Source organism: Acomys minous (genome assembly GCF_964271855.1).
Source record: "Acomys minous genome assembly, chromosome: 3".
Lineage (NCBI taxonomy): Eukaryota > Metazoa > Chordata > Mammalia > Rodentia > Muridae > Acomys > Acomys minous.
Window position 1 is genome coordinate 143,881,457 of NC_140485.1, and position 13,874 is coordinate 143,895,330.

The 13,874-nt window shown below is 49.6% G+C and overlaps 1 protein-coding gene across 1 annotated transcript in view; it reads left to right on the plus strand.

Moving 5' to 3' along the window:
• Positions 1 to 660: 660 nt before the first annotated feature.
• The window catches only part of SMOC2 (SPARC related modular calcium binding 2), a 124,509-nt gene continuing 111,295 nt past the window's right edge, over positions 661 to 13,874 (plus strand). The window contains exon 1 of the mRNA XM_084777464.1: positions 661 to 961. Coding sequence (XP_084633590.1) covers positions 878 to 961 — 84 coding nt within the window. The 5' untranslated portion in view covers positions 661 to 877. The remainder of the gene's footprint in view (positions 962 to 13,874) is intronic.

The window sequence follows — 13,874 nt, forward strand, 5'->3', positions numbered from 1 at the left end:
TTAAACTATTTCAGCAATGCTGTCCCTTTGCAGAAGAACCTGGTGTACAAAAATCCCCTTGGCTTCCACCACAGTCAACAACTTGCTCAACCACACGTGTTGCAGAACACCTGAAATGCTTGACCAAGCTGTTTAAAAGCGGCCACATCAACGTGTGCGCCCACTTTCTTCCAAGTCTGCCCAACTCAAGGAAGTCATCTGCCTCACAGATCTGTGTCCAGACCCCTCCCGCCCTCAGGGTTAACCTGTGGAAAGATGCAAGACTTCGCCTTGCCCTCAGAGGCTCTACTGAGGAGCCACTCACCAGTTAGCATCTCAGAGGGCTGCCTTCTGGTAAATGCAAAGCTTTAGGAGAACCAAGGCGCTGTGGGGACAGAAGGCGCCCCAGGGCAGAAGGGCGGGGCGCAGTGCATCTTCGGGAGCCTGTGTGCTGTGTGAGTATGCACGTCTGTAAGGTGTGCCCTTGCTTTTACTTGAAGGAGGGGGTGCAAATAGCACCAGAACGCGCTTGCCTGGCCCTGGTAACCCTAGCTGTCTCCTTCGAAACCTTGCGCGCCGGGCGGCCCCTGCGCGGGCGCGGTGGCCGAGGGAGGTGGGGCGGAGGGAGGAGATCTGCGGGCGGGAGGGCGGAGAGGGCGGGAGGGGAGGATCCGGGAAGCTAGGGCTATTTGACAGCAGCAGGGGCAGCCACAGAGTTCGAGGAGCGCCGGCGGGAGCGCAGCTGGAGGGGCCGTGCGGTCTCCATCAGCGTCCTTGGACCGCGGAGCAGCTGTAGACCGCCCGCCCGTCCGCACGCGCTCGCACACCAGATTCCCCGCCGCGTGCCAGGACGTAGCGCCTGGAGCGCCTGCCTCGCTTGGTCCCCTCTAGCGTCACCATGCTGCCGCCACAGCTGTGCTGGCTGCCGCTGCTCGCCGCATTGCTGCCGCCGGCGCCCGCGCAGAAATTCTCGGCGCTCACGGTAAGTCCCCGGCCGCATCCCCGCTTTCCTCCCTCGTCTCTCTCTCAGAACCCACCCTCCCCTCTTGGACAAGGCTCCAGGAGCAGGTGGCCCGGCGAGCTCCAACAGGTGGGCATGCATGTCTCCGGGTCGATAGCTACTCGGATGTGAAGGGCTGCTGGTCCTCCCAGCCTAGGATAGAAGAGTTAGCACGCGGGGATGTACAGAGTCCCCCACTTTGGGTGAGAAGGGACGGCACAAGAACAAGGATTTAGACCACCGCTGCCTCTCAGCTGTTTCAGAGAGAACTTATTGGGAGTGGGCTTCCACTTAGCCAATGCCGACCCAGCCTAGGTTTAGGGAGCGGGCAGTCTTCAGTTCGGGTGCCAGGAGGACCCACTCTTCCCTTTTTGGGGGCAAAAGGGATGCAGCCCCTGGGCTCCTACTTGTGGCAGAACGTCGCAGAGAACCCTCAACTGAGCCGAGGAAGGAGCAGATGTGACATTGAATTAAAGATACCTTTCTTTTGTTGGAGAACTCATAGAGGAGGAACAATCTGCAGCGCAGGAGGCACGGAGGAGCGGTCCTGTTCTGGTGGGTCCTCTCCTCAGGGGCAGGATGCTGTGCGCGCCAAGGCGCGCTCCCGAGCGCATGTGGCACTGCGGTTGACCGCTCTAAGTTTGTCTCTCTTAGTTGCAGTACTGGCTACGCCAAGGCTCTAGGTGAGGTGCCAGAAGCCGCGCTGTGGATGGGGGCTGAGCCCGTCCACCTCGGGCCAACACAACCGCGGCCACTCCGCCAGGCCGGTGTGTTTGCAGAGCCCCGCGGCCCGGCCCGAGCGCTAGGGAGCCGATAATTAATGCAATCTGTAGAAACGAAAGCATTCCACTTAAATGTGTTTTTGAACACGTGCTTGAGAAAACACTAAGGTGGTGAGCAGGCCCCTCTGGAGAGGAGTGTTGTAGTGGTCAGTGCCCCAGGGAGTGGGGAGTGCTTATCCTATGGGAAAACGGGGCTCCTCAGTGAGCTGAGGCTCTTTGCAAAAGTGAGGCAAATTGGCCAGCCCTTTTCCTTTCCCACTCTTTCTCTGTTTTTCAACAGCTTGAAGGAGGGAGATTGAGTGAGTTCATTGTTCATACCTAAAATTCTTCTGGGGCAGTCCTAGGGCCCTGCCTTGTGTCTCATGGTGACTGATAGATTAGGACCGCGCTGGAGGCTGGAGACTGGAGGGAGTTCTCAGTCAGTCAGTCTTGCCCTACCCCAAGGAGCCTGTAGGATTTACATGTATGCATTCATATATAGATGCTCACACATGTACAGAGCTCATGCACACACTTTGAGTAATTTAAGCTCTGCAGGGAAACAAGCCAATTCTCAAAAGGAGATCTGAGCACTAGCAGTCTAAGCTGTAAGCAGTAGCCTCCTGCAGTCACCACATATTTTCTAAAAGTACCAATCCCCAGCTGTGCTGTCTATCTGCCTGCCTGTCTGTCAGTTTGTCCATCTGTCTGCCATCCTCCCACCGTGTGTGTGTGTGTGTGTGTGTGTGTGTAAATACATTGGTAACCAGGACAATTTAAAACCCAGCAGATTTCTCTTCTTGTCCCACCCCTTCTGGAAGCGTCTTGCTTTCAAGCTCTGACCCTTAGTCTCGCTCCTTACACTGTTGCAAGTGTTTCCTGGGCTCCGTGGGTGCCAGATGCTTGTGGGGTCCCTTTATTGTAGCTGGGAGTTGGTCTTACACCATACAGGAAGTGCCTCATTTACCACACTCCCCAAGAACACTTTGTCTTAAAATCACATTAACACATAAAATGTTGTTTCTTTTGCATCCAGGAGAAATATTTAAAGCTATTAACTACTTGTCATGATTATTCTCCCCTTACCCCCCAATTTAGAAAATTAAAGACTGTGGTTGCAATAGAAAGCACTTAAGGTTTAATTGACATTTGTTGTGGTCAATCACTGGGAAATGTTAGGTGCTCTAGGTTTTTCTGTGGTGCTAATCTCTTCTCAAATTAACTTCTGTCTGTTTGGGGACGTCTTGGTGTTCGTGAAGACAGGCCTCCTCCATACAAGGTTTGCGTTCAGCCTTTTGTAAATGACAGAAATGTTACCCTGGAGGGGTGCATGGGACTCAGCCTATGAGGATGTGGGGACGGGTCCTTTCTTGATGGGTATGTGACCTTAGGCAAGTGACTGGACTTCGTTGGTCTCTCCTATAGAATGGGGGCAAAGGGTACCTGGCATGCTCTGGGGCTTAAAGCTAACACTTGATGGCCCCCAGGCCTTGCTCATTCTCCAATCCAGATTATGCCGTTAGCCCATGCATGGGAGTTTTAGAGAACACAGCCACCAGCTCGCATACTTCCGCATGTGTTGTTAACAGGCGACTAGATAGTGGCACTACCAAAACAGATTCCTTGTGGAATCACATGGGCCAACCAGGCAGATGGGAAGGTCATGATCTCTGCTCCCTTTCATCCTGTCCATGTCTTCTAGAAATGGGTAAACGGATTCACCTCTTGGGGAGGAAGTGTGCATGGACAGAACCAGCCAGAGGGTCTGTCCACCTTCTGCACGGCCTGGTTGTGCGCAGGGTTTGGCATTCTTTCCAGCACACAGCGGGCATTCTGCTGTCCGATTTGTGGTCTTCAGCTTGGGTCTTTGAAGGGAAGGAGAGTGGAGGGTTAGGGTACCATTTTGCACAAGTGGATTCAGAAGAGCATCACTGACGGTCAGTCCATGACACAGTCTCCTTTCCTGTTGGTCGTCCCATCCCCTTCTGCTTGAGTGATGGTGGAGTGTAGTGTGCAGACCACGCAGCTGTGACACTGTGCCCCTTGGTCTGGACCACATCTCCCTTTCCTCTTCTGGCAACACATTTCGACTATGTCTGATGCTCTTAGGAGATGTCCGTTTCCCAGAGAAGGCACAAGACAGCCTGGGAAGGTGGAGGAGGAGGAGGGAACTAAACACAAGGTTTTCGACTAGCCGCTCATTGCGTGATGTCTATACCCAAACACTTGGTTCTGATTTGAAATGAAGAGTGTGAATAACTTAAAACCCTGATCAGGACACATGTGAGAACCTGGATGCCTGTGGGTTACCATGGCACAGAAGCTTAAAGGGATCTTGTATCCTTTGTGACCAGCCAGGACTATGGGATGGACAGGTCCCAAAGGATGGCTTGTGGGTTTGGAGGAGAAAGGTAATATTTACAGGTTAAGAAATATATCAAGCACCAGGTGTGGTGGCGCACGCCTTTAATCCCAGCACTCGGGAGGCAGAGGCAGGTGGGACGCTGTGAGTTCTAGGACAGCCTGGTCTACAAAGTGAGCCCAGGACAGCCAAGGCTACACAGAGAAACCCTGTCTCAAAAAAAATCTATCTATCTATCTATCTATCTATCTATCTATCTATCTATCTATCTATCTCTATATCAAAAGACACACGATTCCATATATGCAAGCACAGGTTTACAATGAGGAAATTCCATGAACACTTTGAGGCTAGAGAAGAAATTGGAAGAGATGATTTCTCTTTGTGAATGAGTTCGTTTACAGACAGTAAAAGTGCCACCTCTGTGAGGGGTTAGGTAGGGAGCAGGGTGCTGTCACTGTGTGTCTCCAGACTTTGGATGTCCATGCTGCATCCCACATGAGGAAAAGCTTCAGAACATGAGTTAATCTTTCAACGAAGTCTAATTTCACGTGGATGAAAACCAAGTTACGCCAAGCGAGAGCCGCAGACACACTCTTCTGTGGTTTTAGAGTTCCAGGCTGAAACTCAAAAAGCAAAGGTTGTAATTCAACACAAATAAATAGCATGGAGTAAGACGTCAGCTCACATTTATATTTTAGATTTACAAGGGAATTACAGATGAGAATTTGATACCATAATATCTGGCCAAATTAACTAGATTTTTCAACACCAGGAAGGTCACAGGATGACCTCACTTTGATGAAACACAAATCTATTCATATTTTTATTGTGTGGCTTACAGTAAAGTTGGCATGGGGTACATGCACATACGATCTCTCTCTCTCTCTCTCTCTCTCTCTCTCTCTCTCTCTCTCTCTCTCTCTCACACCCCTTCCTCTCTCTCTGATAACTTCATTGCTTTCTTCTTGTTCTTGGTTTCATTTTCTCCCTCCGATTTTATTCTTGCCACAGTTACATTTGGGGCCTTTCAATTCTCCTCTCACCAACCCATCCTTGTTCTGTTCCTTTTCCTCCTGGCCCTCACTGAAGGGAGTTCTCAACCCAGTTCTATACTTCACAGCTTTAGCCTTGCATCCCTGCACTGGGGTCTGTGGTGCTGGGGGCCTCTCAGCAGGCTGGGACCCCAAGTTCTTCTTATCGCCGGAGCCTGACAGTGACAGAGAAGATTCTTGTCATTGTTAGAAGTGACTTCTTGTAACAGGGAGGACTCTGAGGGCTGTGGAGGTCCAGACACTCTAGCGGGTGCCTCCCCCACTTCCATTCCGGGCCTGTCCTGGAGTTATGGTCTGTAGTCACTGCTTAGGGTTCAAGTCCATATGCAACAACCGAAAATACGACTGGTGCATAAAAGTTGCCCCTGTAGGTTTGGGTGTTTTGTCTTTATGATCGAGTAACCAAGGCAATAGCAACAAGGGGTCCACTTTGAGCCCCAAGTGGATTCTTGAGTTTAAGACAACTGTCCGATGTCTCAGGACATAGCTCGCTTCTGGTCAACTCATCTGTTGTCACAAAGGACCAGAAATGAAGGTAGGTGTCTCCAGGCTGAGACCCTGACACGTCTGTGCGAGAGAACCTGTGATCAGTTGATGTGAATGAGGGCTGGGTCTGAAAGTCTACAGAGTGAGTTCTAAGACAGCCAGGGCTACACAAAGAAACCCTGTCTCAAAAACAAACAAACAAGCCAGGTGTGGTGGCACGCGCCTCTAATCCCAGCACTTGGGTGGCAGAGGCAGGCAGATCTCTGTGAGTTCGAGGCCAGCCTGGTCTACGAAGCGAGTCCAGGACAGCCAAGGCTGCACAGAGAAACCCTGTCTTGAGAAACCAAAAACCAACCAACCAACGAATCAAACAAAAGAACTTTCCACATAAGCTGGACTCAAAAGCCCTCCCTTCTGTTGGCCCAAGGAGGGCCATCCCGGCTGTGTCCCTCTGGCCGCACAGGTGTGTGCACACCTGCTAGCTTCTGTGCTTTCACGAGGAGCTCAGAAACCTAGCAGATGTGTTGGCAGCACTCCGGGCAACAGTGGGAGTGTGTGCTGTTGGGTTAGTGGGTCAGTGACTCGCATTCCTAGGGTATCTTTCAGCTTCAGGGCAGCAAGGCTGTGAACTCCTGAGGTGAAGAGTGTCTCTGTGTTAGTTTACACATTGCTATAGATATATGACATAACTAAAACCCCAGCCCGAGTGCTCAAGATTTCATACCCAAACCTCTTCCAGTTTGTTCTCTTTGGCCATGTCCAGGCTGCACTGTCTCCATCTCATGGAGTCCTGCTTCTGTCTCTGAGGTAGACCCCTTTCTCTCCATGTGAATTTCATCCACACACACGCCCTTTGCTTTTTGTACCAGATGGTTCTTATAACATCAAGAACTGTAAGTTAATCTAAAGTGCGGAGAGCCCCCAGCACAGACATGACTCGCCTTTATGCACCCAGGACAGCATCTTTCTTTACATCAGAGGTCATGTAAAAGGTTATAGTCTTCTCTACTGATGAGCATTTTGATATGAAGTAGAGATTTCATGATTGGGGTGGTGCTGGCACATGCCTTTAAATACAGCACTTAGGAGGCAGAGGCTGGTGGGTCTCTGAGTTTAAGGCCACCCTGGACTATAGAGTGAGTTCTAGGACAGTCAGAGCCACACAGAGAAACCCTGTGTCAAACAAAACAAAACAAAACAAAAATAAATAATATTTTTACAATAATGAGGGGAACTCTATCAATGCTCATTATTTAGAAAATTATTCTAGATGAAACTAACTGAAAATGATTTAGTGTACAGTCAAGTTTTGATTATTAATTAATCCAATAGAAGATGTGGAAGTATGTGATTTTTTTTCCCTAAATACAATGAAACATTTTAAAATTTGGCCTTTAAGGGCCGGGGAGATGGCTCATTTGGTAAAGTGTTTGCCTTGTAAGTGTGAGAACTTACATTTGATTATAAGAACGGGCTATAGGCTGACAAGTCCCAGGGATTGGACTGCTTGTAAGCCTAGCTTACTTGATGAGCGCCAGGCCAATGTGAGACCAGTCTCAAATATACAAAGATGAGTGGCTCCTGATGAGTTGGCACTCAGGGTTTCCCTCTGACCTCTATCTGTACACAAAAACATGTATACTCATCCCCCCACATGTATATCTGCATACACAACCATGCACACATGCATGAGCATCTCTGTGTGAGCATCACACATACACACACAGGCACACACACACAGGCACACACACACACGCACACATGCACACACACACAGGCACACACACAGGCACACACACACACACACACACGCACACACATGAGTTAGCTTTTGGGAGGAACCCTCAGTGTTCTTCTACTTTCTGGTGGTGCCATGAAGGGGGAAGGGGAGAAGTATTTTTGAGTTTGTCATCTGTTTATGGTTTGGGGTTCCAGGCAATGACACTTCCTGTGTGTGGAAGCTGCTCCCTGAAGCTGTCTGTGTGGTTTCCCCAAGCTTTGTGAGAGTGTAAGATGCGTGTTGTATTATTCCATCATACTTCTGTGTCAAAGATGAGTCAAACTAAGCATAGTAATAAGTCTGCTTTCAGGTCACTGTCACATTCTTCACAGGGAACTGAATAGGCAGAGAGGATTCCTGTTGTTCTGGCTGGAAGACTGGCCCTGCCCTGTTCGTCCTGCCTCTGGAGGGACAATGCGTTCCAGGGTACAGGCCATCCCTTCATCTTCTTTTAGAAGAACTCATGTTTTAAAAAGAGTATAAAGAAGAAGTGAGTGGGGGGGGGGAGAGGCAGGGTGAAGGAGGGAGCAGAGGAAGGGAGAATCCTACTATAGAAAGAAACCAGATATACAGATCATGGACCTTTTCCAGGACAGTCTTAGCCAGACCTGTTGCCTCTGGAAGTGAGTGAGTGAGTGGGACATTTTACACACTGAAACAGAGGGTGGAGCATTGAACCCTGCCCCTTTCTCTTTCTCTCATCATGGGGTTAAGTGCATGGCATGGCGCCCTCCCTGGACGCCCCTCTAGAGCTGCCTGCAGGAGTGTTAGTGTAGGCTGTCAACTCGAATCCTCACCCGATCATCAATCAGCAAGAACTAACACCATTTCTTTTTCTTTGAGGACTGCTTTGCTCATTCCAGTGTTGAAAGGAGACAGGCTCTACAGGGCCCCCTTCCTCGTCCCTAACCCTGTCTCCTCAGGCCAAGTGTCTGCTTGGCAGAGCTAGGTGGGGTTGTGTGGGTTACATCAGGAACTGACACTGTGCTTCTCAGTGCTTGTGTGGGATGCTGACCCTTACTGGTGTCCCCCATACCCACCCCCGCACCCCGCAGGGTGGTCACTGGCCATCTGAGACATGTGACCATCTATATGGACAAGCGAGTCAAGATTCATTGTCATAAACACAACCTTGAGCCATGATGGGTGCTGGTGGCTGGCTGATATGCCTCATGACTTTCTGAGGTTCTAGCCAGTCGCCCTTAGCTCTGTTTTTGCTTGTAGACCTTTGCGGTCACAGGGACACTTTATCACTGCTGGTCGAAGGCGTTTGCACTTGGATGCCTTGTCTCAGGTCGCAGAGTCCTTCAGAAGATGCACACGCAGCATGCTCTGGGATCTTCACACAAAGGGCCTGCCTTAGTCCCCGGGGTGTGTTTGTTCCGACTCATGCCACCAGGGAGGCTCATACGGTTTCCATTTGCTTCTTTGTCACTGTCCTTGGGGGGAAAAAGCCTCGGGAGGCTTGGAGAATCGTAGCTTCTAGCTGTCTGATGGTTTCATTGTGGTCATGGATAAATGCTAAATTGGATCCCCCAGCGACACTAGCCCACTAGGTAGGGGACTCACACCATAGCTGAGGCTGCTGAGAACTCTGACCTGTGATTCCTACTCTCCTGGTGTGAACAGTTTCCTTCCTGGACACACATCTCACAGCCTGTTCCCCTTTGTGCATGAGATTAAGAGGTCTCTTTTAATCACAGACTGTGTTTGCACTCTGAACTGTTCTCTCGGCTTTCTGAGTGCTTGCGGATAATATCTCACTTGTCCTCGTCATCTCCTTACCAGATGACTATAAATATATGTCCTGGCTGTGCGTACCTGAGAGTTCTGAAAGCCCCCGAGGGTAAGGAAAGCGAGTAATAGCTGTGACCTGAACATACATGCTCAAGGTCTATCTTGAGCGGATACACAGATAGGTGCTGTGCCAATCAGCGCTTCACTCTTAAAAGGTTTATCTTTTGGGTAGAGTTGCCAAGGACAGCTCTTTCTATTCATAGCCATAATCCAGGTGGAGCTGTGAGTTCCCTCTCGGTTCTCTTGGCTTCTCTCCCACCTTTCTACTCTCCCAGAGATATCCAGGTGCAATCCCTGGGCTGTACCAACCTGCCCCTCCACCCATTGGAAGGTGCTTCTAATGTTTCCCAAATCTACCACAGGAGGGAGCCCAAGGGTGGGAGCTCTGACTCTCAGAGGGGCTGACGCTCCTGGGCTGGGGTTCTCAGCACAGCCTGGTCAGTCCCAGTTTCCACCTACAGACCCCAAGGCTCTGCCCTTACTGTGCTACATTGTTGCAGTCCTAAACATTTAACTCAAGGCACAACTCACAAGTGAGAGAATTAAAAAACAGGAGCATTGTATTCAATATTTCTAATAACTTTATTTAGAAGTCTGAGACATTCATGTTAAACCTAGCGTTTCTACCCAAATAGCAGCTAGGGGCTTTGAAACAAGCCAGGTTGAGGGAGGAAACAGGAGGCTGGGCATATAAAGAGGTTACTGTTTTGTTTCTGTTGCTGACCTAATTACTCTACTAATTTTAAAGCAATGACTAGAGTTATCTTATTTGCTAAATATTATATATGCGCTCTTCACAATAAGCATCTAAAATGTGACATCTTAATGATTTTAATCCATAATAAGATAATAATGGCTACTGCAAAACGCTATTCTGTGCCCAGCATTGCAAAGGCTTGTTCCCTCAGCAAGTGTTCAAATGTGCTTTATGGCAGTTCCTTGTGAAGGAGAGATAACAGCTTTATTTCCTTTGAGACATTCCCTTATTAGACATATGCTTAGGCACAGGGAGAGAGAGGGGGAGGGAAAGAGACGGGGGGGGGGGGGCGGGGAGAGGTGAGGGGGGCGCTAGCGGTGGCCAGAGACATCCTACTGGGCTGGAGTTACAGACTGGGTGAGCTGGGTGATTGCTAGAGTGAAACTCAGGTCCTCTGGAAGAGCAGTGCTCTCCCTTAGCCTGCTCTATCCCTCTGGTCCCTTGAATGCGTTTTTGTTGGGTATCTTTTTGTCCAATACATTCTTACAGATAATCTTACTGGATACACTCTTCCTTTTGCCTTGAACGTGGGGCCACTGAGCTACATTCTCAGCTCAGTCTGTGTGTTCTCACCCATGTGATTACGGGATAGATACATTGTGACATACGGCTAAGCAGGTGTTCTGATGAAATGCGCCCAGGCATGTTCTTACTGACTGTTCCTTGGCATCTGGCTAAAAATCCATTTATAAGGAAATTAAAAAACACTAACGCTTCCACCCAAGTTCACGACACCACTCTAGGGTCTCTACTGATTTCCGCGTTTCTATTTTCTTAGAACTGTGCGAGGCATGCCTGCCTGCTGTCCAGCTGCTTTGATTCTAAGAGCTACCCCGGGAAGTGGGATTCTTCCCTCCTTTTCATGATCTCCTCTTTTCTCCTTCTTTCCATCCCACCATGTTTCCTTCTGCCCCAGTCTCTGTCTCTTCATCCCCCAGGCATTTCCCAGTGTGCACACTCTTAGACCCTTTCTGCCATGCTCCGACCCCTGTGACCAGACCCCTTGTTCTCCTGTAACTGTGCTCTGCCAGGCTCCAGCTGCTGTTGAGTCTTGCAGGTAGCAGTGGGGTTGTCATAAGCTCCTGAGGCAGGTTGGAGCGGGAGGGGTTTGCAAGGCGCCTGAAGCAGAGGGTATAAGACACTGTAGGTGACCTAGCATAGAGCCGGACCGTTCTGCTTTGAATCTGAAAAACCGTGCTGAAGGTTAAGGTTACAGCCGAGGGGCTTTTGACGGTGTCTGACTCCTGAAGACCCTAAGCTGGTGGTGAGGTTTGTTCACCTGAGTGACCGTTAGGAGGTAATTAGGGCTCAATAGAGGGGTGAGAACACTAGGAGTGCGCCTTTCAAGGGTGTATTATATTCCCGGTCCTTTCTCATCTCCTTTTCTGTTTCTTGGCTGCTACGTTCTGCCTCACAACCCCGAAGAGCCAGAGAGTGACAGCTCTGAAACTCTGAGCCAAACAAGCCTTTCCTTTGAGCAGTTATTTTCTCAGGTATTTTGTGACAGAAGCAAAGCACCTGACTAACACGTGGACTCTGAGCCAAAATATAACCAGTCCTCTATTTTTATTTGTATGTTTTAATTGCTTAAACAAGCAAACAGCCATTCTCCCTGCAGTGTTTTCTGACTTTTAAACTAAAAACAAAACCAAAAACTCTCATAATTTTCTAATTTTTCAGCTGAGGAATCTCGGGATATGGTGTGTGTGTGTGTGTGTGTGGGTGGGGGGGTGGGGTGGGGACAGAGGCTTGACTTGAACTGTGAGAGTGGGGTGGAACTCAGCTTTTTGTCACAGCAGGTTGTTCCCTGTGAGGAATGGCAGAGTGTGGTAGAGGTGACAGAAACTGTCTTAGATGTTGGGAGGAAACCTGTTCTGTTACTGAGCACCGTGCCACCTAAGTTGATGCTGGCTTCCCCTCTGTGGTGTGTAAGTCACAACATATACTGGCAGCTCCAGGGGCTAGCTCACCTCCACAGCCTACAGAGACCACCTCTGCCTGGCTCACTCAAGCTTGCTGATTTTATGTGGTCCCTACAGGACAGTGTTGTGATTATAAAATGACCTGGAGCTATCATTTGGTGGGTGGTGGGAATTGATCTCAGGAGCCCTGGAAGAGCAGCTGGTGCTCTTAACCACTGAGCCATCCATCTTGCCAGCCCTCCCTCCCTGCCTTTTAACTTTTAAAATAGATTTATTTAGTTTTTGTGCACGAGTGTTTTGCTTGTATGTATGCCTGTGCACCATATGCATGCCTGGTGCCCTCAGAAGTCAGAATAGGGCATCAGATCCCCTGGGATCAATGACTATGAGCCACCATGGTGGGAATGGAGCTGTCATTTGTTAATCCGCAGAATAGTGCATTCTAATCCTATGTGTGAGACAGAACCAATGAGGTGAGGTCTGCAGGTGACAGATACTAAGAAGTCCTACCTTGCTTCACACCAGGGAGTCCCACCTAGCTTCACACCAGGGAGTCCCACCTAGCTTCACACCAGGGAGTCCCACCTAGCTTCACACCAGGGAGTCCCACCTAGCTTCACACCAGGAGTCCCACCTAGCTTCACACCAGAAGTCCCACCTAGCTTCACCAGGGAGTCCCATCTAGCTTCACACCAGGAGTCCCACCTAGCTTCACACCAGAAGTCCCACCTAGCTTCACACCAGGAGTCCCATCTAGCTTCACACCAGGAGTCCCACCTAGCTTCACACCAGGAGTCCCACCTAGCTTCACACCAGGAATCCCACCTAGCTTCACATCAGGAGTCCCACCTAGCTTCACACCAGGGAGTCCCATCTAGCTTCACACCAGGAGTCCCACCTAGCTTCACACCTTGCACACAAGGCCTCCTCTACTTCACTTTGGAGACAGCCTGGCCTCTGAGAGGATACTTAGCAGGTGTGGCTCAGGGGAGCCTAGGCACACTTAGCTGATAGCAGCGGGCCAGCTCTATTCCTCCCTTCCCTCCTCCTCCTCCTGTCCTTTGACCATCCCCTCACCTTCTTTCCCTGGTGAGAGTGGCATCACAATCCAGTCTGCTCTGCTTACAACAGAACGGACACTGTGGGTCCCTTGTGTGCTATGTTCCCATACAGAGTGAAATACAGGCATTTTGGACATTTTCTAAAATATGCAACTCTTGAGAAGCTTTGCAAGACCTCACAGTGATGCAACAGGTGTGTTACAGGTCAGGACCTCACAGTGACATGACAGGTGTGTTACAGGTCAGGCACCTGCATCTAACTCTACCTGTAGTAGTTATATTTGTACTGCTGTGGTAAAACACCAAGGCTCTGTATAAAGGAATGGTTTATTTGTACTTACAGTTGTAAAGTGATGAGAGTCCAGCACCATCATGGCAGACAAGCGTGGTGGCTGTAGGCAGGAAGCTGAGAGAGGGAACTGGAGATGCCACAGGGCTGTTGAAACCTCAACTCCCACCCACATTGATAAACTTTCTCCAACAAGGCCACACCTCCTAAGCCGCCCCAAATAGTATCACCAACTGGGGACCAATTATTCAAATGCCCAAGATTACAAGTGACATCTCATTCAAAACACTGCACCTTGCAGCTAGTGCTATAGACTTCATCCTTAATAGCATATATAACTAAGGAATCCCATGGCAGTTGGTTCTCTTAACTGTGCCCTCAGCAGCAGGTGCATCTTACTGTATCCTTAAGAGTGGAGAATTCTACCTACGCACCTATCAGTGGGTGCTCTTAACGTCATCTGACGGAATCCCTGCCAGTGGGTACACTCATCATACCCATCTTACAGATAAGAAAATCGAGGTGGGGGCTGGATTAAATGACCCACCAGGGTCACAGGATGAGTGAGTTCCCGACCCTGATGAATGAGGTGGGAAAGTTACAGCCAGTTCGAGTGGTGAGTCAG